This window comes from Apostichopus japonicus, chromosome 12 (genome assembly GCF_037975245.1).
Source record: "Apostichopus japonicus isolate 1M-3 chromosome 12, ASM3797524v1, whole genome shotgun sequence".
Taxonomy (NCBI): Eukaryota; Metazoa; Echinodermata; class Holothuroidea; order Aspidochirotida; family Stichopodidae; genus Apostichopus; species Apostichopus japonicus.
In genome coordinates, this window is record NC_092572.1 from 24,304,343 (window position 1) to 24,328,800 (window position 24,458).

Here is a 24,458-nt window from a genome sequence, read left to right on the forward strand (position 1 = left end):
TTAATCCAGCTAACACTGGGGGTAATGCACACAGGGTCACTGACTTTGTGAGCGTTACTACTGTAAGTAGGGAACAACAAAGAAAAGAGAGGAATTGAAAAATAAAAAGTGCTATTGGGAAATATTAGGGGTGCATCTTTTGGCAGGCCCCCTACATGGACTGTTTGTATAGTCATTCAGAATGCAATTTCTCTCTTGCAATGACACAAAATACAATTTTGGTTTTAATGTATTTGTTAATCTTGTTTATCCTATGAAGGCTCACTTAGGATGAAGTTAGGGTGAAGTTCTGTAAGGGTAGTGTGAGCTATAAGGGCTAGGGGTAGACAATAAAGTAGTCTTAACTCAAAGGCTCTATGCGATGGTGATTGCGTGTGTATGTGTGGGTACACTGTAACTCAACAAGGGAAAGTTGGACTAAACTCAGACTTGGTATATAGATCGGCCATAGTGAGAAGGTGTGCCCTATTGTTTGTGGCCTGTGAAGGTCACCAAAGGTCAGTTAGAGGCCAAAAACCAAAATATTAATAAAGCAATAACTCCCATTGACAGGGTCCTACATGGTTAATATTTTGGGAGTAGTTGTGAATGGGGTAAGGGATCGTTTCCAAACCTAACGGTCATGTGATCCAAGGTCAACAAAGGTCAATTAGGGGTCAAAAACTAGTATTTTTGCAATAACTTGAGAACAAAGTGTCCATCAAGGTTGGGAGTTATGCTCTTGTAATCCAGTAGTCGACCTGCATTTGGGTGACCGCTGACCTCAGGTTGACCTCCAGTGACCTGTATTAGTTTCTTTGGTTATTTGAATTTTTGTGGCCATAATCGGATCTCAAAGGTACCTTCCGAACAAAATTGTCCATAGTTTGACCCCTGTGCGACCTTGGTTTGCGAAGTTATCAGAGGTCAAGTTTTTTTTTATTTTCTTAAATAAGTACAGTTAGGATGGTGGTATAGACTTGTCATGTTGCTTTTTGGAATCAGCGTGTCAACCTACATCTTACTATGAGGTCAAAAGGTCAAATCTTGAAAAATATGCTCATTTATGAGATATGGGGCAAAGAAAAAAAGTTTGTCAAAAATTTGATATTTAAGATAAAGTTCTGTGTGCTATACAGAGGAAGCCAACTCTTCATAAGGTCAAATCTTGATAAATATGCTCATTTGGGAGATATGGGGCAAAGAAAAAGAAGGTTTGTCAATATTTTGATATAAGATAGAGTTCTGCGTGCTATATTGAGGAAACCAACTCCCGCTTCAAAAGGACACCAGGTTCTCAAGGTATGAGGGGCCAAAGGTTGGTTTCGATACCTTTTTAGCAATAACATCGTGTGTGTACATTAAAGCAAATAATAATTTTAGGACAGAGTGCACATCATCAAGGGGAACATTTTTGATAAAAACCATTAGGTCATCCAAGGTCATTCAAGGTTGCTTATGTGCAAATCTGCCAACTTATGCTAAGTTTTGCAAAAACTTCTAGTCACAAAGTCTGACATGGCTGATACAGTATATTGGGACAAGTTGTGAATAAAGTAGGGTTTCCAAACAACAGTAATATGATCCAAGGTCAACAAAAGTCAATCAGGGATCAAAACTAGTATTTTTGCAATAACTTGAGAACCAAATGTCCATCAAGGTTGGGAGTTATGCTATAGTAATCCAATAGTCGACCTGCATTTGGGTGACCTTTGACCTCAGGTTGACCTCCAGTGACCTGTATTAGTTTCTTTGAAGTTGATTATTTGAAGTTTCGTGGCCATCTTCCAGTCTAAATTGTCCATAAGTTGACTCCTCTGCAACCTTCATGTGTGAAGTTATTAGCGATCAAGGTTTGGTTTTGTTAAAATTCTTAATAAGTACAGTTAGGATGATTCTGTGACTTCTGTAAAAAAAGCCAACTCTTGCTGATGTCAGACACCTGGTCCTCAACAGGTTGTTCTCAAAAGGACCAACGGTTGATTTTTGATATTTTCGGCAATAATATTGTGTGTACCACACAATAATATTTTGTGCACATGCGAACTACATAACAATTTTAAGACAGTGCTGCTCCCTTGTAAATATTCCTTACAAGCAAGGAACCATAGTGCCCTTGGGCTCTTGTTGGTTTCGATGATACCATAGATGCAGTTATGCTGATGGATGAGTGTGTGTGTATCAAATCAAATCAAAAGGAGTTTAACCCCTGGTCGACCTCGCGAGAGTTCCTACGGTGTGTGTGTGTATTGGGTGAGTGTGTATGTGTGTGTATGGGTGCGTGTGTGTGATGCCTCACTTGTAAACAGGATATCTCAAAAAGGAAGGTTGGACAAATCTCATATTTCGTGTATAAGAAATTCACATTTAGGAGTAATAGCCTATTGTTTTATGTCGAGGTCTAAGGTCATTTGGGGTCACCAGGGTTCAAATTGTGAAAACCTTGTAAACACCATATCTCAAAAAGGAAAGCTTAGATCAATCTCGTATTTTGTGTGGAGGAGGACCACATTAGGAAGAAGGAGCCTATTGTTTTCTTGTGGAGGCCAAAGTTCATTTGGGGTAACTAGGGGTCAACATTTGAAAACCTTGTTAACTTGATATCTCAAGAAGGGAAGCTTGGGACAAATCTCATATTTTGTATACAGTTGTGACACGTTCTGTACAAGAAGCATATTGTTTTTCGTGGAGGTCAAAGGTCCTTTTAGAGTGACCAGACGCCAAATTGTGGGAATCTTGTTTAATAAGCTGCCGATTCTTCCACCAACCAGCCTATCAGATAACATACATTATGCCTCATACGATTTAGGAGGTTGTTTGCAATTGGAAATAAGCTAATAGGCATCCGTAAAATCTTAAACTCAAAACTGACAACTCGAACATATCTGCGTGGGCTTTAACGTGCCGCTCCGATGCCTTACTTTGCATGCAAAGAAGTGTACACTTTGTACGTACAATGGTGCTATGGGACGTTTTCCGTCGTATTTCAGGTCGGATGTAGTTTCGTTGGGGAAATGACCAAGCACCGTTTATGAAACTTAACAGTTCGTCTAGTTAGATTTTTTATTATGACCATTGACCAATCTCAATGAAAATTCATTGTGAAAACCGGTCTTAGGTAGGCAGTGGATTCACAAGCTGTGTCTGGATCGGCTGTGGATCTCAAGTTGTGTAACTAGTCTCTTCCACCAGTTTCTGCATAGCTACAGTAGGCCTTAAAGTAACGTTCGACTTTCGTCACGTTTATGATTATTGGACAACTCGAACAAACCTGGCAAGTCCTATTGGCAAGTTTATATAGCAACGGTTGGGTAAAATTGTGAAGAAAACCAGTCAGAATACCAATACACTTAAGATGGCAAAACATCTCCTAATATATCTTAAGGCATTTTTAAGGCTGTCATAATTTACAAAATAAACAACAATTTAAGGAGTTTAAGACAAGTTTGCTGTTGCTGCTGCTATGATTTTTTGGAAGATAGATGCTCTTACAACCGCTTTGATTTAGGTAGTGTAATGGAGTAACAGCAATATTTTTTCGTGCACCAATCTGCAGCTAAAAGACCAGATAAATAACTGGGCAAATGTACCAAGTCGTGCTAATCTAGTAGCTCTGTTCAAAGTAGTGCAGTGAGGTAAGAATATATAGGCTTAGAACTCGCGCACACCTAGCTACAGTTTAAATTTCAAACTGCACAGAAACATAATTTTCCAATGTGCAATTACTGAACGTAGTGCCATGTATCTGCCTAGAAGTGCCTCAGAACTTTTGTTCATAGAAAGAATTGATGTTGCAGATCTGTACTATGGAGACTTGAACAATAATCATAGGCCTAGTGGCAGGTGAAATTTGGCGAGTAGATTTTTAGTCACGGTCGCCAAATAGTGAGTACTTTTAAATTATTTGTTGAGGCATGATAACCTTGAAAACATGATTTCTCATGGTAGAAATCATGGATACTTTTCATACATGGTATTTGGATTTGCCATCTTGAGTAAAAGAATCCTGTTGCTTGTGAGGTCTAATCTAATTTTGAGGTCACCAGAGGTAAAACTCTGAAAATCTGTTTACATGATATCTAATGATGGGAATCGTGGATACTTCTCATACTTGTTTTTGGTGGAGGTTTGTATTGCCACATACAGTAAACTGACCTGTGTTTATCATGCCATAGTGTAATTGTATCAAAATGGTGGTTCAGGCCAATGGAATTGTAACAGCCAGTTCTGGTTAATAACATGCAGTTCAGTCTAGTGTAATGAAGTCATCGAAACCTCAATGCATTTTGCATTCTGGTTCATTTACAGAATACTTTGCAGTTGGCCTATCCAAGGCTAATAGGTGCTCTCACTGTGTTGTTGTCAAAGAATGACTGTCACCAGCTGGCTCGCCATGTGGCACTTCCAAAGTACCAATTAGATGCCATAATCAACAGTGATTCATCTGCCAAGGACCTCCTAGACATTCTTGAAGAGAGAGGAGTCATACACACATCTAATGTCAGCAGACTACTGGAGGCAATCAGTGTACTAAAGATAAATGAAAAAGCACTGTTCATGCTAGAAAGGTACCAAAGGTCAAGAGGTCAGCTATTTTTTCTGTTTTAAAATATTGTGCACTCTGTAGTTTGCCTGCTTTCATTTAAATAGTTTTTCAGAGAGCTGAGTTTATTCTTAATAAATTGTGCGCATTATTGATCTTAATTAGAGAAAATCTTGACCTGAGAATATTCCTGGTTGTGTATCCATCCAAGTTTGCCGTGATAACAACATTGGAAGAATGGAACAGGCCTCCTGCATACAGAGTATGTCTACAAAGCAGATCACATCATGACAAATGGAATTCATTAGATTTAAAAATTTTCACCATGTAGTAAATGTTTTAAACAGTCATTTTTGGTTTCAGTGTTAATCGCAACCTGTGCAGTCATGCAGGCGGATGAGTATACATGTGTGTGTGCGCGTGCCTGTGTGTGTGACACCTTGCTTGTAAAAACGATATTAAGAAGGAAAGCTTGGACCAATGTCATATTTGGTGAGTAAGTGTACCAACTTGAATAGAAGAAGCCTATTGTTTTTGGTGGAGGTCAAAGGTCATTTAGGGTCACCAGTGGTCAAATTGTGAAAACCTTGTCAACGCAATATCTCAAAAAGGGAAGCTTGGACCAATCTCATATTTCGTGTGTAGGAATACCACATTTAGGAGTTAAAGCCTATTGGTTTAAGAGGTCATTCGGGGTCACCAGGGGTCAAATTGTGGAAACATGTTTTATAATCTACCGTGTCGCCACTGACCAGCCTATTCGATAACATGTGCGTTATGCCTCATAAGAATAGGAGGCTGTTGGCAATTGGAAATAAGCTGATGGGCATCCGTAGAATCCAATCAAGACTTGCGGAAAATCTCCATAGGCTTCAGCGCGTCGTTCCGGAGCATAGTTTCGCTAATACATTGCCTGCAAAAAGGTGTACTCTCTGTACATACAGCAGTGCTATTGGACCGTTTCCATCGTATTTTGCAATATTCGAGATACACTGCCAAATAAACACCTCAAATTTGGATGTAGTTACGTTGGGGAAATGACCAGGCACGATTTACGAAACTTAACTGTCACCTATGGGAAACTTTATGTAGTCTAGGCCAGCAACTGTGGGATAAAATTGGGTTTATCAACACAACAACTTTGAAGAATACCAGTCAGAATACCAGTACGCTTAAGGTGGCACCTGCTAAATTAATTCTTTTGAAAGGCATGTTCCTACATGCCATCAGTCATAATTTGCAAAATAAACAACAATTTAGGGAGTTTGAGACAAGTTTGCTGTTGTTGCTGCTATGATATTTTGGAAGCTAGATGCTCTTTCAACCTTATCCTAACCTTGATTGCCTAAAAGATCTTTTTGATTTAGGCAGTGTAATGAAGTAATAGCGATATTTCTGCACACCAATCTGCACCTAAAAGACTAGATAAACAATTGGGAAAAAGGACAAATCGCGCAAATCGAGTAGCGGTTCAAAGTAGCATTGAGCTACTGTATAGGCTTAGGACTTACCCACACCTATAGTATATGCACTGTATAGTATATGCCTAGTGTATACTAGTGGAGCCCTAATTTAACAGAAGCCAAGCTATCTTCGTAGGTATTTTTGCAGATGTTTTATTTTTATTTGTTCGAGACACTGCAGTAGGCTTAGCTGCTTTATTACAATTCTGGACATGTGTTACAATTATAACTTACTTTTGTTGGAAAAAGTTTATATTTAATACTGCATAGAAACCTAGTTTTACAATGTGCAATTACTTATCACCATGAATGGGAGGGCTTAACATAAATTTGGTTCATGTTGATGTGGTGATGTTAGTAAAAAATACTGAAAATAGGCACAATTTCATGTCATTTCCATCTTTATGTCATAAATATTCATCAAATCACAAGAACTGGCTTTAAACACAATTAAAAAAAGAACCAAACATTCAATGATTTTCATCCTAGACATATTAGGTTTGTCACACTACATTCATACAATCAACCATGTTGTTTTATTGTGTGCATATCATGAATATTTAATGAGTGAACATAACATTCTTTATCAGATATCTCTGAAAAATAGTTTACATTCAACTAGCTTCATGCATAATACAATGTAAAAACAGTATATATAGTTACAGAACATACTTATGAGATCATTTTGACCTCATTAATGTTCATGCCTGTATTTGTTTTTGTACCATGTCACTAAGTAGACTTTGTCAACATGATATCTGATTCCTGGTGCCTTCCGTTATATGTTGCCGCATTAGTTAATAGATAATCCTCTTCAGTTTGGTGTGCACAAGCTCATGAATGAATATTTAATATTATGGCTTACCACACTATGAATATGTTTGGCCATTGGAACCACTAAACTTTTTCGGTTTCTGGTTTTTCTTAACGTTTCAGGTGATGAAACTTCTTATGGAAGATTTCTGGCTGTTTTGTCCTCGCATCTGTTATTGTCGTTACCAAGGAAGTTATGTGACTACTTTAAATTCACTAATGAGAAGAAGGAGGCAGTCATTACCAGTCAGACTCCAGGAATTTCTTTCCTTCTGACCCTTGAGGATATGGGAGTCATCAATCCTTTTGATGTTGGCAAACTAGTGACCCCTCTAAAGCAATATCAACTTGTCCAGGCTGTTGCTAAGGTACAGGAGTATCAGACCCTGGTTGATGAAAGGAGCGAGTTAAAGAAACCAATTCATACATTAGAAGGTAAAGCATAAACATTTAACAGTTTAAGTAGTGTGTACGTAAGACCCAGCAGTATGAGAATAATTTTTAAGGGTATATCCGTCTAACGATTGAACGATAATTTGTATTATTTCTAACGTTTCATCTCAATTCTAGGAGAAAGTTGTGAATATTAACTACACGTCATTTCTGCGAAATAGAACAGCGAAACTGTTTCCCTTACTGCAAGTACAGCGATCTTGTTTTTACTGTATCTACAGTACCAGATGATTTGGTAGCAGATCATTACATTTATAAACAAACATGTGATTTTCATCTTCTCTCTTCATGCTTGTACAACTAGGTCGAACCACACTTAATGCCTCTGAGAGTAAAGTATGGTGTTTATTTAAAGCAGCATTTTGCGTCCTTCTCTATGATTTTTCTCAACCTCACTGATTCCACTTTGCCATAACGACATACATAACTAGCTAATCTATTTATATTTTACATCAAATGGTGGCATAAAAGTCGAAAAATTTGAAACTTTCAACTTTGTTTTTCTCCAAGATATTTTCCGTTGGGATCCCAATAAACCTCGCCCATAATATGAATATTTAAACACTACGAACATCATTGACAGATACGTAATATAACACTACGCTTGAGTTGTGTACAGTCTATATGGCAGTTGTACCAGGGAGTTGCATAACAACTCCCTGGTACAACCAACGCAAAGTCTTGAATCTATTTTTAGCAACGGCTCATAACTAAACCTGCATATCTGATTGGTTGAATTCAAACTAGTGGGTTTGGCGGAATTGTATGCGATTAATTTTAACTGTGAAATTTGTCGAGGACACTCTTCTCATTTATCGACATAAATCGTTAATTACTCGCTAATTAACGCTCTTGGCAGGGTGAAACTTGGATGGTATGTTAGATTGCTGTTTTATGATTGATACATGTAAAAAAATCGATGCACATGTTAAAAAAGTGGAAAAAAGCGACCCAACGCAAAATGCTGCTTTAGGTAGAAATTTTTCCAATAATTTTTGCCACTTTTTTTAAAATTGCTCCCATTGCAGTAAAACATTGACCATGAGCACTGCTACAAGAACAATAACTCAACAAGTCAAGTTACTGTTTCCAATGAATATACATCATATTTTCCGACAGCATCCCTCCTGTTCATATGTGCTGCTTCAATGTTATTTAAAAAGTATTTTGCCTATGAAAATTCTTCTCTCCTTCTGCAGGGAAACAAACTTTGTTCATCGAATGTTTGAGGAAAAAGACCAAAAGCTGGTATGAAACTATGACACCATTACCATGGAAAAAATCCTGTAAGTGGATGACATCAGAGCTATTCATTGCCTGTGGTTTGGTTCTTACTGATTCCAAATCAAAGATGAAGACAACAGATGTTGATCAAGAATGTAAGTTAAAATACACAGATATACTTACTCACAGAAGACTCAAATCAGCGACGCGCATCATTATAGAAGGAGATCCAGGTTCTGGTAAGACCATGCTCTCATCTCAGTTAGCCTATGATTGGAGTGTTGGGAAGAGTAGTGATGCTAGAATGGTTGTCTTTCTGCCTTTGAAATTTGTTGATGGCATGACTATTATTGAAGCTATCAAACAGTTTTATATCCCCAAAGGTAAACCTCTTAATGAAGGTGACATTAAAGCTATTCTCGATCAAGCTTCTGATGAAAGAAAAACCTGTATAGTACTTGATGGATTAGAAGAGTACAATGGCAGGACGAAGGATGGAGAACCTTCCGAGGTAGAGCGAGTGATGAGAAAGGAGAAATTCCCAAATTGTACAGTAGTGTTAACATCTCGGTCAGATTTTGTGCATGACCTTCCTCGGTGTCCAATGTTGAAATTAGGAAGATTTGGTGAGGAAGAGAGAGACCAGTACATTGCTAATATTATCCCGGATGACAGAGAAAAGCAACAGAAAGTTAAATGCAGTGTTGAGACTTCTGCATTGCTTTTTGATCTTTGCAGTAATCCACTGCTCTTTGTTTATATTGTCCACAATATAGAACACTTGGGACAAATAGACAAACCCAAAGGTCAACTGGACAGCGTGGGGCCATTTATGGAAGTAATGGTGAATACTTTGCTTTCCCTTTCTAGATCTGAGCACTCTGAGAGCTCAGAAAGTGAAATAATGTCCAAAAGCTTATCAGAAATAGCCTTTAATGGACTATGCAAAGGGTACCAACAACTTATGTGGCAAAAAAGTTTTCTCAATGAAAATGTGTCTAATGTCAAGGATTGGATAGAGTCAGGCATTCTGGTTGTAGAAGAAGGGGTGATGGCAAGGGAAGAGAAACACCGAAACAAAGAAGAGGCAGTGGAAGAAGGAATGGTAACCCAAGATGAGGTAATATATATTGATGATGAGAGGAGAGAGGGTGAGAGTTCGTCTGAAGCAGCAATGATTGGAGAAGGGCAAGATGACATATTATCTATTGATGAGGAGTGTCCAAGGGATACAGAAAGTTCAACTGATAATAAGCTCAATGAAAAAGAGAAGCCTTTTACTGAAATGAAAACTAGCAACAATCCTCATAATTTGTCAGTGCAGGGAAAGTCTTTACATACAGTGATCCAAGAACGGTTTGCTGATGATGAGAGGAGAGAGGGTGAGAGTTCGTCTGAAGCAGCAATGATTGGAGAAGGACAAGATGACATATTATCTATTGATGAGGAGAATCCAAGTGATAGAGGAAGTTCAACTGATAATAAGCTCAATGAAAAAGAGAAGCCTTTTACTGAAAGGAAAACTACCACAGATCTTCAGAATTTGTCTCTGCAGGTTAAGTTTTTACATAAAGTGATCCAAGAATGGTTCGCTGCTAAACACTTTTCATCGATGCTTCAACGGTCAAAGGGACAAAACCGTCATCGATTGTTTCTTGACAGACACCTTCCACTGATCAATCCTGCCGACCTTCACTATGTTCTTCGCTTCACAAGCTATCTTTGTCCTGAGAATTGTTATCTCATCATGGAACATCTTCACAGTTGTTATGAATCACAAAAGGGTGTGGTTCCAGAATACATATTGAACTGTATTTTCCTTTGCTTTATTGAGTGCAATACTTCAGTCCGAAACAAGAGAATGGATAACCCTGTACGGCAGGTCTGTAAGAACATTGTAACAATCCGAGGTGGAGATAGCAGAATACTGCAACAGTCTAAGGTCTCAATGCTCATGTATGCAGCAAATTCAAAGGTATAGTTGACATAAACTTTTCTTCATCTGGCTGTATTTATTCAGTGTCAAGTATCATTGTAGTCTTTACCACACACACATCTCAAAACTGAGGCCTATTGCCTATGAAGGAAAATGTGCTGCAACATTATCGTCATGAGGTGGTCAGGTTAGCATAAACACCGTCAGCTGGTGTTTTACAGTAGTTAATACCCAAAGGATCAACTTTTGTTCTTGAAGATACTTCTCATTGGGCCACACAATATGAATGTCAAATACTGTACAATGTATTCGTTAAGTAGAGCTTATAGTACACACAAAGGTTAGTTAAAGTTATATGGAATCAAGTGCCGGTCTGCTCTCTCTTAAGAGTGCTCACTTGTCATAAGATCAACATGGTTCACACTGCCATAATTGACATGTTATTACTTACTTTTCTTACATTAAAAAAACACACAAATGTTGTCTATTGACCTTTACTGTAACTGCAATAAAAAGTACTGCATGTTGAGATCCATGATTCTACGAATAAAAGCATAAAAACTAGATAGTCTGTTGCAGAGAGATATCAGCTTTAATGATTTTACTAAAGCATAGAATGGTAGTTTCCTATCCCAATCTCCCTTCTCATCTCATACACATAGTTTGCTATGATGCAAATCATTAGTAATTAGTTGTTAGTAATTATTTACTATGCTTTTGTATGGAATTGTTGAAAGAAGATCATTTGTGTAGGTTCACTGTAACAACATACAAGTAATCTCATAATAATCAAGTCATCTTACAAGTAAAAGTGTAATGAAATAGCATCAAATTTATGGCTATACTTTTTACACAGATTCGTATTGGAACTTTAAGACTGGTTGATCTGATTGTTGAGGTAACAAAAGCAACGTTAACCTTCAACAGCAATATTACTTTAGAATGTTTTCCTACTTTGAAAGTGATTGAAGTATCAAGATGGGACATGAGGCTGAAAGTGGAAGACTTTGAGGAGCTGATTAAATTCATCACTCAATGTAAACTATTGAATAAAGCTTTGTAAGTATACATAGTTTTAGTAAGTGCCTACAGTTGCAGTGATTTCAGTGTTGCGATTCTGAAAAGGACAAATACTCTGATTCGATTCGTTTCATGTCTTATGTTAATCTACTACAGTGCTTTAAAGGATCTTTCCAATCCTAAAATAAGTTATTCCAGTGTTGTGGAGTAGAGTTATTGCAAAGTCAGCCGAGTCAAAAAAAATATAACACCATTAAACACTTGGTATTAACTTGTTGTGAAACATCACAGTAAATAACTTTGGGACTATAATGTTCCCAGAAACCTTTAATTGAATCTTCAGCAACAATCGGTGCTAATTTGGATGATAAAGGTAGTTTAATACTTATGATGACTAGCAGGCTTAAAACATCTGAAAATATTTTCCTCTTGAGATATACAATGTATTAAGTGTTCCTTCGAGAGAAAAAAACAGACTTCAAGAAGTCTTAAGTGAAATCCCATAGTCACACTGTTACTCCTGAAAGTTTACTAGCATTTGCATTACATGCGAAAACAATCAGTACATTCCTATGCTTTAATGATGACTTTCAAAGCTTCATAAATAATAAATTACTATAACAATTGTGTTAACAGTTTGAACTTCCCGAGTCCGCCACCATCACTTACAGGCAAGACGCTACTCTCCTCTATGAAGAAGAACCTAACAAGTATGTTTCTTGCCTTTAAATTGCTGATTTTGTCTTTTGTCTATATGTTCCAGAGCATCGCTATGTACACTTTACATATTGATTAGTTCACAGCTTCCTCCTTGAGTTATCAAGTTTACATGAAGAATTCTTTTTCTCCTTTTCATTTGTCAGTTGAGTGGATAATTGGAGACAGAATAGTCCATACATTGGACAAGAAATCTGGAGAGTGGCCGGTAAACTCAAGTTTCTTCATTTTTTTTATATGTACTGTATTTGTGTATAATATTACTTTTAGTTCAGGAAATCATTGATTATTCTCATTTTATGTATTAGCTTGACATGAACAAGAGAAAAGGAAGTGAGGTATGATGCTTGATCAACGTAGTAATGTGAAACCTTTTTACAGTATACATATTCTGTACATGTCCTTTTAATGACATTAACAATTCCAGCTTGCCAGGTTTGATTTCATACTCAATTGTGTATTAATTGTCAGAGAGAGACCACCCAAAAATGGTAACTTCAATGAAATTTAATTGGTTATTTATAGCAATGAGAGAGAAAAGCAGATCACAGTTATAGTAGTTATAACTTCTTTCACTTTAATTATGAACAATAATTTGATATTAAACTGTAGTAGAACGTATGAGAAATGAAGGTTCCAAAAGACAATTGTCACTGCAGATATGGTTAAATGTTGAACGGAAGTTGCAGGTTCGCAACCTATAGTGCCAAGTTTCTCCCATGTTACACATCACACAGTTCACACAGTTGCTCTTGGTCCACCACAGTGAGCTTCTATTCAAAGAGATATCCCACTGTTGTCACTACAATCCAGTGCACAAACATGTATTTACAATTGTTACCTCACCGGTCCACATTTATTATCCTGGGTTAAGACAGGAAATTGAGATTAAAGTGCCTTGCCAAAAGCCAGCAATTCAACCTGCAACTCTTAGATCGGAAGTGCATTGCCATATATCACATTGCCGATAATGCTTTTCAGTCTGTCAACATGGTTTCTGCCATCAACCCTAATAACTGTTTATAGGAGCGATGAAACTCCATAATCATATTTAATTTTAATCCTTTGTTATTAACAATATGCTGGATTTACTGATTCTCATGCTTCCACAGATGCAGTTTAGGAGTACTCCTCATCAGATTACAGGTAAAAGAATTGGAGCAATGCATTGTTCTTTTCAATTCTTATAATTTATATATAAAACCATTTGCATACATTGCAAGTTGCCAAGGTATATGTTATACTGTTGTGTATTTGCATCTCTGTGAAAAGGATACAATAGGACTATCAAGTTGTCAAAGGATTTTCTGCACTGAAACTTTTGTGAGTCTACTCGAAGCTGAGGACCAAAGAAAGGGTCAGTGTTCCCTTCAAATCAATTGGGGTCTATCTAGTAGATTCATTAACTCATACACAATTTTTCTCATTATTAAAGTTTTAGTCAACTGTATGTGTATCATGTGTGCTTTTACTGCTTTCGTATTCATTCATTCATTCATATGCTATTAAATTTGTAGGAGAATTAATACTAGATTAAACTACGAAAAATAATCGTCTTCGTCATAATGTGTTAAAGATTTTGCAGGCCAGCCAATTAAATCAAAACAAAGCCTGGTTAAATGACAAGTATCAATTCAATTTAGAAAATGAAATGAAGTTTTAACAGGAATTTTATTGTTAGTGTAGTTTAAGTTGATGAATGTGTTTACTACTGACTTTTACAATAGTTCTGTGGTATCGTATGTCACACTGAAAATTTGTCCATGTACTCCTCCTCTATGCATTGTTAATTTTTATACAAAAAGGTCTGATTACTTCCACAGTTAGTTATTTAAACCGAAAAGATTACACACCGTTAACAATGTTTGTATTCTATTCAATTTGTACAGAGTTAATAATGGATAAAATAGTGAAAATGAATTACAGTAAGAGAGAGTGTGAAACGTATTCCAAACTGGGCAATTTGCAATCAAGTTAATTACAAGAGTCCATATAATTGATAACATGAGAGAAAACAAAAATGCAAAATGTATTGTGGTTTCGATGATGTAACATCTGACATAATGTATAGTAAGAGTGTATAACAACTTGATCATAGTAGTAAAACAGTGAAAAACAGTTTGATGTGACAAACAATAAATTCACAATGACACAGGCTGTCCTGAAATGACCATTGACCTTAACAACAGACTTCTTGTATTAAATCAATACATCAACATACTAAATATGACATCTGTCCTTGTTGACCTATTGCGTAAAACATAGATTTCACAATTTGACCCCTGGTAAACTCATACGAAAATTGACCTCCACCCACAAAGGCTTCTTATACTCAATGTGGTACAATAACATACAAAATATGCGATATGTCCAAGCTTTCCTTGCGATATTATTTTTAGGAAGGTGCGTTAGTGCAGAGAAACAGGAGAGAGGGGAGTGGAGTAAATGTTTGGCGTTTGTTGACTTCAAATAACCTTTGATTTCCACCAAAGCAATAATAGGTTCCATACATGTTATGTGGTGCATCAACAAACCAAATATGAGATCTGTCGAAGGTTCCCTTCTTGCAATATCCTGTTTACAAAGTTTTCACAATTTGACCCCAAATGACCTTTGACCAAAAACTATAGGCTTCTTGCACTCAATGTGGTACTTCTACACACCAAATGTGGAAATTGGTCCAACTTTTCCTTCTCCAGATATTATGTTTACACGCTAGGCTTCACAAACTCTCACACACACGATCCATCATGAATGCAAAGTTTACGATTATTATCGAAACCAAAAAAGAACTGTTCAGTTTTACTTGTTGTTAGTACAGATAATTATTTTATGCTATTAATAATACCTAACTTTAGATCTTCTAAATGTATATTGTGTTTTGCTTTGTAACATCTGAGTCTCATTTTGCAGACTTCTCACAACCTGGGCCAAGTAAATCATCTGCACATTCGGGGAAGACAAAGAAAGCTAAAGAAAGGACGTTGACTCCCAAATCAGTACAGAAACAAGATACTGAAGAACCCGGTAGCATTACTACAAAGAAGAAACACGTCAATACTGGCTCACAACAAATAGTGCAAACACCACAAATCACAAAGGTATTTTGAATATTTTCATACTCGAATTGTTGACTTCTTTATATGTGCTTCAAAGTTATTTTAATGTGTAGAAGGCATTAGCTTTTATTTTGATCAAATTTTGTTCATGGTAAACCATGCTTGTACTTTAAGCATGCTAACCGTTTAATACAAGTATTTAAATTCCATTGCATTCGTTGATGGCTCTAATCCAATACTTTTTTCTTTACTTTCACCTTAATTACAATTAAAAACTTATTATTTGTTCTTCTATGAATGTAGTTTGTTGGCATATAATCAAACAAGTAACATTTTTAATGGATTTTGAAGCCTGGCAGGATCTGGTTATTGTGCTGAATTTTTTAACATGCATTGCAAATTGCTTTGTTGTAGTACCTGGTATTCATTGCAAGTTCATACAGACTTTCAAGTTCTATTGTTTCCTATCCAAATGAAAATATCTAGCCGTGAATATCTTTTAGTTTAATTGTTTTTTTTCCATTTTGGCTTCCCAGATATTGACACAAGGAGAAACGGCATGTGAGTATTGGTCATACTTTTTACATAAAAACAAATAGAACTGTAGCATAACCTAATGACGTAATTTAGTCATCTTTTTCTGTTCTTAGTTATTCTCAAATACTGTTACTTAGTTCAGTTTCTAAGTAAGTAAGTGAGTAAAATTTATTCATATCAATCGTAAAATGAAGATACCCCCAAAAGGATTGAATAGGTGTGAGTTTTGCAGAACAGGGAAAATTGCAAAAAGGATCTGGCACATGAAACCCATTTGTAAGCTCTGTAAGCAACTTAATAGAAGCTCCTGACTGTAATCTTTTGTGCGTCCAAAGAATTTGGATTTTGTAACTTATCATGAAATGACATGAAGGAGGAAATCAAAATTAGTGAGCTTTGATAAGGAAAATATTTAACTGGATCATAATGTGATAAGAGGTTTGTCAGGTGTGGACAAGGTTTGTGCATAAGAACTTTTATTATTTAAGAAACACTTCAACCAAAGTGAGATTGAGCTGCAATTCTTTCTCTCTTTTTCACTATCATGTTGTTGAGAAGATTAAAGTATAGCTAGTGCTACAGAATTGAAATAAAGGGCATCAACTTTATTATCACTGTTCACAGTAAACTTTCAAACAGAGAGCAAATAGCCAATCATGTGTAAGGGTATATTAAACATGTTTGGGCAAAAGGGAAGCTCTCAAGTCATCCATATACCATTTCTAAAAATGTGTCAAATTACTGACAATTTTCAATAGACTACATTCCTTCATGTTTCAGCAGAAGTTACATTTTAAAAGAGCTTATTTCCTGTTGAAAGCCTTTATTGGGGTTTTACCAGATCAGGTACTTCCAAATGCCCTACATGCTATTTTAATCTCATCTTTTATCATGTACTTTAATGAATCATCTTGTTTTTATCCTTGTTGATATTAGTTTTATTAAGTTATCGATGATTTATTGCTTTCATTGATTGATGTTTTATTCCTTTAGTATCTAAGTTTGCTATGACTACTTTATTCCTTTCATCACTATGTATGCATCTTACATTTGTACTATGTAAAGAACTTTGAGATATATTCTCTTTTGTAACTCAGCGCTATAAAATATATATGACGTTATTACTAGTCAATAATTAGCCTCTCTGTCTATGAGGTACTTCAAGAATTAAGTAATATGAAACCGATAATCGTGCAATATTGCCAAAAAATGAGAAGGGCAGTAAGTATCAGATTTTGAATCATATTCATGATTCAGTGATTGATCATAAACGTGTGCAGTCTCTGTACAAATATGATGAAGAAGTAGTGGCTGAACAAATGCATGCAATTAGATTCCTGTATCAAGCTTACCCTCTCTAATATTTGTGTACATTGCAGATCAAGTGATGTTCAAATCCCTGAGGGTAATGCTAATTGTCAACAAGGAAGGAGGAAGATTGGACATTCCCGATACTGGGGCCAGCTTGGAAATACCTTCTGGGGCTCTAGAAGGGGAACAGTTAATTCAGATGATTATTCCACCCCATCTCGAAAGTGAATCACTTACATTCGCTAGTAACTCGTCACTGGTGGTTGAGCTTCTGCCTAGCAACCTGAATCTTATGAAGCCAGCCATATTGACTCTACCTCATTGCTTGGTTCTTAAGAAAGGATGTGAATGGAAAGCAAAGATATATAGAAGTCATCATAAAGATGGTAAATTGTACTGAAGAAATTTTACTTTCTGACTTTTATAAGATGTTAAAATTGTGTGAAATATAAATGTAATTTCGTTTTCTTTTGTAATAGCCATGTGCTACTGGCAAGGTGTTGTAAATTCAGAATTTCTCATGCTTTCGATTCAAACATTGTAGATGTAGAAATGCCAGTAGAGAGTCTAGTATTGAACTTGTCGATCAGTTGTTAAAGTTGCCAATTTGTGTAAAAGGGTACTTGACCTTACGTCATAACATTTGAGGAGAATGGTGTTTAATGGGGAAGCCCTGAGATAATCCCTAAAATCTTTAAAAAAAAAAAAACATATTCGCCATATTTAAACTCATGATATGAGATCCTTGAATTTCAAGGGTAGGTACTGAATTGATGTTGTGTTTTGTAAGAAAACTGAATCGCTTGTGGGAATGAATACAAAGCGGAATAAAACAGTGTAGTTCCTTCCCAAATTATTAGAATATTTCTATTTTTAATTCATATTAGGTACTAACTTCAAGGTACTGTGTAGATGAAATGTATTGCTTGAATATGCAATTTGTGACCAAAGTATCTGAATATTTCAATTTACTGGTTAAAACCTCCACTGCCTGGATGCCTGACAACTGTGGTTTCTCCAGTGTCAATCGAGGATGCATATTAGTCATGGGAGTAACTTTTTTAATGAGATCCCTGGTTCGAAATTAAATTTTTAAATTTCATTTTCATTTTATTCTTCTTATTCTTATGTTAGGTAGCGAGCCACAATGGGAGGAGCAGTCCAATACTCATTATAAGCTGGGTGAGCACAATTGTGTGATTGAGATTCAACGTTTTAGCTGGGAGAAATTTGAAGTTGATGCCCAAATAGTTGAAGCCAAGAACATCATCATGTATGCTGCTGGACGCTGTTGTTCACCGGACACCATTTATCTCGATATTGGCTATTACTTGAATTTAGCAACTTTTGAAGAGGTGAGCAAAACTCATTGCTGAACTTAATAAGTGAATTTATATACCTGTTATCCTTCCTTTTGTGTGACCATCTGCTTATATTTCTGTTTCCAAAGGTTTCCAAACGTAACAATGCAAGTTTGCTACATGAACAACCCACAGTTTTTTACAATAATGGGAAACATTTGAAAATTTCATTAAAGAAATTTACACCAATGAATTGGACTTGCAGGAGAGGGGAAAAAAAGACACAGGTATGTTTATGTCAACTATGAAACAGGTCACACCTTAAATGGAAACTTTGAATTTGTAAATTTTGAATTGATTAATTGTTTAGCCAACTAATAAGGAAAGTTAAACATCTCACCCATGTAACAATAACAATTAGAAGTCATAAAAGTTGTTTCCGAGTAAAAAATTCTATGTCATGGTCAATTCTAGAACTACAAGCATTTAATAATGAGTACTATAGCTATATATAAGTTGATTACACATTTAGAGCACCAAATCATATCCGTTGTAATTAAGCAAATGTTTGACCTTAAAATTAGTTAGTGCTAGGGAGTTAAATTCTTGAACAATATTTTCAATTCTTGTTACTCTACCACAGGCAATATCCTTTAATGAAGTTGCCATTGCGCCATGGATTTTTCGCATATTTGTGCTACACAAAACAGAACCTAAGGGAACAGATGCATGCACATGTTATTGCAAAGCTGGCCAAGTTCCAGATCTTCAGAACTTCATCTTCCAGTTCAAGGTTTGAATTTACTCAAATAGATCCAGCTTTATAATGATGCTTTGAAGCATTATTAGTCTTTGTGCATTTGTTTGTCATGAAATATTCCTAAACTAACAACAACGATATTGTGTATCCTTACCATTGGGAAAAAGATGTTAAGTTTTGAAGATTATTTAATAGACTGTTTCAACAACTTTATAACTACTGCTTTTTTTGTGTTGAAATTGTGAAATGGTAAAAAAGAAAGACTAAAGTAGATGTATTTTGTAAAATAGATAAATATTCTTTGTATATTATGCACTAGTATTGGAGAGGTCTTGAAAGTGGTAAACTCATGCATACAATAAAATAAATATGTTCAAGCCATAGTAATACCTCAGAATGTACCACCATGTAATTTAAATTAATGGGTGATATGGTACATGGGTTATCACTTGTCAGATTTATTCAAGTATAGACACTGCTGAACATTTTTAGAGTTCAAATGTCATTAGAAGATTTAGAAAAGTGCAATTAAAATCCTCCAAGACATTGCCTATTATCACAAATCGCTCAATTAAAGTCATTAATAAAGAATGTGAATTAGGAAGTACATAAGATAAGTTCTAAGTCACTATGGAAGACAACATGGGGACCGGAAGTATTACATTCAACAAGAGCCTGAAAGATCAGTAGTAATATTTCAATGTTTCGAAGAACTTTGTTCAAGATTTTTCGTTTTACTGTGAGGTGTGTAACAGGTTGGCAGACACATGTGTGAAAACTGCTCTTTGTAGTGGAAGACAAGAAAAAGAAAACACGTAGAACCCCTTCAAACTTACTTTTTTTTAAACATTCAAGTAAACTATTTAATTAGCTCCCTGATCAGATAAGCAAGACGCTTAGCTGAAGTTTAAATTTAAACTAATAGCTAAATCACAAGTTATTATTAGGATATATACTATTAATAACAACAATGCAAATGTCACATATCAGGTCAAGCAAACACCTGTGCGTTTCTGATACCTTACTGTATGAGGTGGTGTGCCTCGTCAGCTTTGCTCGTTGAAAGTGAGATGTATTGGCATCGCCCAGATATTCTGTAAATTATAGTTCACTAACACCTCTTTCTTTCTGCTAAGCCGCCGGTCCACCTTATAACAGTACTCCTATAGCACTGGACTGTCTATCATGAACAATTAATAGCACAAAAAAAGGATACACCACCATCTCGACGTCTATTAGGAAAAACAACTTTGACTAAAGTTTACCCAACATCCATATAACACTGTTTCTATGAAGCACCTGGTTCTGGATTATCATAAATGTATGACGGCAATAATAACTATTACGTTGTCTTAACTTGTTGTTGTGTTTTTATAGAGTTAGTCACAAACTGTGTTTAGAGCTTATACTAATATACTGTTTACTATTAACTAGGCTCCTGAACCTGCAAGTGTTAATCAGCCCAGCACATCAAACAGACAGGAAGCTGCAAGAGCGGGAACATCCACAGCCGGAATAGAAGCACCAGACCTTGTTGTCGCAACTGCTACCATCCAGGTAAATATACTCAATCTTGGCTCATGAAATAAATCAGTGACAAGTCAGTGGTGGTAACATTCAGGTAAACTGAGTTACCTTCAATAAGAAAATGACCCAGATAGCTCCTAACGACTGCTCTTAGGCTTGTCAGTTGGTAACGTTTAGATATTATGTCATTATAAGTGGAGAGTTGCATGACAAGAACAAGGAACATAAAGCTACACAAAACTGTCACACTAATAACAACGTCAGTACAGGTAGCTGTATTTCTCTATCACTGGTAGCTGTTTGGTGTTTTTCTTTCTTACATTATAAGATGCAAAAAGATTAAAATCACACAAAAGAGACACATGGGCTATTTTAAAATTATTAAAATATTAAAATTTAATTGAAACGCATACCAAAATCGGTAGTTTAATGGCTAAATGGAATGTTCTTTATTTAAATATGCTGTTTTTCTGAAGATGAAATCTTATTATTCCTTATACTTTCTGAAAAGGATTTGTCTCACAAATTTTGTGATGAATGGCGGATTGTTGGCAGTAAACTTGGAATTGGAGAACCAAAGCTTCAGACCATCGACACAGATAACAGAACAGCACAGGAAAAAGTGTATCAGATGTTATTAACATGGAAGCAGTCAAAAGGAAATGAAGCAACTTATATACTACTAGGAGAGGCTTTGCAATCAGCTGGTCGAAAGGACCTGCAAGAGTATTTATACCAACAAGGTAAGTAAGAATAATAAGTCAGTTCTAAATAATTTTAACTTTATTGAAATTGAATGCAGTGAGAACAAATATTTAAAAAAAATACAGCTAGAAATTGTCCATATATAAAATGGGAGATGGCTCACTAAATCCAATTGTTGTTCAAGTTATTCTTTACTAAGGCCTAAAGAAGTCTATGTTGCCATATGGAATTATCAATCCTTAAAATCGTGCGTGTATACCTACTCTCATTCGTAATTTGTAATTAGCAAACAAAGTATATCCAAGATGTGTAGCTTTCCGAAATCGCATACTTCGGATGTCCCTTTCTTACATTTGAAAAATATAGCTAAGATGAAAAAGAACAGGGCTGTAAAATAGAGGTAGAGGTATATAGTGAAAGAAGAAGAGGTGGAAGCTGATGAAAGCATAGATGCAGGGACAAAGACTGTGCATGATAAGTAAAGACTTGAGTAGCATACTGTAGTAAAACGAGATTTAGAGATAGGAGGATCATTCTAAAGAAAAAAATGATATTTATCATACTCAGGACAATAATTGAAAGATAACATCTCCTTTGAATATGAAAAACACATTCAGGTGATGGAACTTTGCTCACCATGGACTCTGCAGGTTGCAGTAGACTGTGAAAGATTAGAAATAAAAACCAAACTGATTTAAATTGTTATCAAGTTCTTGCAGCGGAGTGATACGCGTGTAGAGAATTTGAGATGATACTCATATACCCATGTAAGGAATCTTACTAATAAGTAACGAAGTCTTATTCAAGTCTTATTCAATTGAGCTTATGCCACAGCAATATAGTGTATATCTAGATCTGTTTGTCAACCTAATTTATTAGGTTATCCTGTTCTGCAAACTTTGTTCAACCAGTCTTTGTGCTCTCCCTTAGACACTTTTCCAAAAGTCTTTGGTTATATTGCCCATTAATAATAATCTGAGTGTATAATTTTGTTCAATTGATTTGAAGTTTAATTCAAAACAACTGTAGTCTACCAGTCACAACTGTGGAAATATTTGTTACTTTTTAGCTTAAAGTCATTAGAAAAATAAGAGTCTTATCATTCACATGGTACAGGTCCATTATCAGTAACAATTTTTTTTCTTATACTAGAAATGACCCTAAACATGTTATCGCTACTTGAAACAGAAAACATCCTTATAAATTTAAATAATTCAAGTTATTGAGAATTGTGAGATACCAAAAGAAAGATGACACTCTCGTATTTCACATGGTATAGGTCCACGAATGGCAACAATTAATTAACATGTCTGGATCTAACAAAATGATGGTGTTGTGTAAGTAATGAAAATATTTCGATTCAAAGCAGAGTAAAGCCAAACGCTGCTTCTCTCAAAGACATGGTATCAAAGTTACAAATACTGACAGGCTTTTAGTTGCAAGAGGACATAGTTAAATTGAGCAGCCGTACGTATCTGAAATGGGGATATTATGAATTGCACATAGACAAATTAGAATGGTTTTCTTTCATGCAGGTGTATGCTATTTTTGATATAGGTCAATTGGACGTAAATACTTAACAAATATATTATTGATTTCGTTGCAGACTTAAGAGATCAACAGATAAAATTTAAACACAAAAATGAAGATAGAGAAAGAAGTTCAAGCAAATACCACTTAGAGCAGAAAGATGTTGAAGACAGGGAGAAAAAGAGGGTCAGTCGGAAGAGGAAGAGGGCAAAGCACAAGCATCATGAAGTCAAGAGAAAGAGCAACAGTCCGCAGAGGAAGCACAAGCATCATAAATTAAAGAGAAAGAGCACCAGTCCGCAGATGGAGAGGGCAAAGCACAAGCATCATAAATTCAAGAGAAAGAGCGTCAGTCCACAGAGGAAAAGGGCAAAGCAATACCAGCTTGACAACAGAGAGAAAGAGCATCAGTCGGAAGAGGACAAAGGACAGACATCGTGGAGGCAAGAGAAAGAGCACCAGTCCACAGATGAAGAGGACAAAGCAATACAATCTTGACGACAGAAAGAGACAGAGCATCAGTCGTAAGAGGACAAAGCACAAGCATCATGAAGTCAAGAGAAAGAGCACCAGTCCGCAGATGAAGAGGACAAAACAAAACCATCTTGACCACAGAGAGAGACAGAGAGTCAGTCAGAAGAGGGCAAAGCACAAGCATCATGAAGAAAAAAGAAATAGCACCAGTCCGCAGATGGAGAGGGCAAAGCACAAGCATCATAAATTCAAGAGAAAGAACGTCAGTTCGCAGAGAAAAAGGGCAAAGCAATACCAGCTTGATAACAGAGAGAAAGAGCATCAGTCGGAAGAGGACAAAGGACAAGCATCATGGAGGCAAGAGAAAGAGCACCAGTCCACAGATGAAGAGGAAAAAGCAAAACCATCTTGACTACAGAGAGAGACAGAACTTCAGTCAGAAGAGGGCAAAGCACAAGCATCATGAAGTCAAAGAAAGAGCACCAATCTGCAGATGAAGAGGACAAAACAAAACCATCTTGACCACAGAGAGAGACAGAGAGTCAGTCAGAAGAGGGCAAAGCACAAGCATCATGAAGAAAAAAGAAATAGCACCAGTCCGCAGATGGAGAGGGCAAAGCACAAGCATCATAAATTCAAGAGAAAGAACGTCAGTTCGCAGAGAAAAAGGGCAAAGCAATACCAGCTTGATAACAGAGAGAAAGAGCATCAGTCGGAAGAGGACAAAGGACAAGCATCATGGAGGCAAGAGAAAGAGCACCAGTCCACAGATGAAGAGGAAAAAGCAAAACCATCTTGACTACAGAGAGAGACAGAACTTCAGTCAGAAGAGGGCAAAGCACAAGCATCATGAAGTCAAAGAAAGAGCACCAATCTGCAGATGAAGAGGACAAAACAATACCATATTGACCATAGAGAGACAGAGCGTCAGTCAGAAGAGGGCAAAGCACAAGCATCATGAAGTCAAAAGAAAGAGCACCAGTCTGCAGATGAAGAGGACAAAGCAAAATCATGTTTGCGACAGAGACAGAATTAGCGTCAGTCAGTTGGAGTGGACAAAGAACAAGCATCACGAAGTCAAGAGAAAGAGCAACATCCTCATCTGC

At 36.3% G+C, this 24,458-nt stretch overlaps 1 protein-coding gene and 1 long non-coding RNA gene across 7 annotated transcripts in view; both read left to right on the top strand.

Moving 5' to 3' along the window:
• LOC139976945 (uncharacterized) overlaps positions 1-23,514 on the top strand; it is a 45,972-nt gene extending 22,458 nt beyond the window's left edge. For 2 of the 5 annotated variants that reach the window (XM_071985837.1, XM_071985838.1), the window contains exons 4-19: positions 4,288-4,564; positions 6,922-7,233; positions 8,451-10,450; positions 11,268-11,470; positions 12,068-12,141; positions 12,295-12,356; positions 13,261-13,294; positions 15,062-15,248; positions 15,734-15,768; positions 17,124-17,441; positions 18,190-18,410; positions 18,506-18,643; positions 19,000-19,149; positions 20,551-20,673; positions 21,155-21,386; positions 22,955-23,514. In XM_071985837.1, the coding sequence (XP_071841938.1) occupies positions 4,288-4,564; positions 6,922-7,233; positions 8,451-10,450; positions 11,268-11,470; positions 12,068-12,141; positions 12,295-12,356; positions 13,261-13,294; positions 15,062-15,248; positions 15,734-15,768; positions 17,124-17,441; positions 18,190-18,410; positions 18,506-18,643; positions 19,000-19,149; positions 20,551-20,673; positions 21,155-21,386; positions 22,955-23,376 (4,788 nt within the window). In that variant the 3' untranslated portion in view covers positions 23,377-23,514. Of the gene's footprint in view, positions 1-4,287; positions 4,565-6,921; positions 7,234-8,450; positions 10,451-11,267; positions 11,471-12,067; positions 12,142-12,294; positions 12,357-13,260; positions 13,295-15,061; positions 15,250-15,733; positions 15,769-17,123; positions 17,442-18,189; positions 18,411-18,505; positions 18,644-18,999; positions 19,150-20,550; positions 20,674-21,154; positions 21,387-22,954 lie in introns of all 5 variants that reach the window. The other 3 variants (XM_071985839.1, XM_071985840.1, XM_071985841.1) reach the window with 3 other exon arrangements.
• LOC139976966 (uncharacterized) lies at positions 947-3,116 on the top strand. Of its 2 annotated transcripts, none has more exons than XR_011796348.1 (2): positions 947-1,070; positions 1,194-3,116. It is a non-coding gene; the product is annotated as an uncharacterized lncRNA (long non-coding RNA). The 2 variants fall into 2 exon arrangements; XR_011796347.1 differs by having other exon boundaries at positions 1,043-1,070; positions 1,191-3,116.
• Positions 23,515-24,458: the final 944 nt, after the last annotated feature.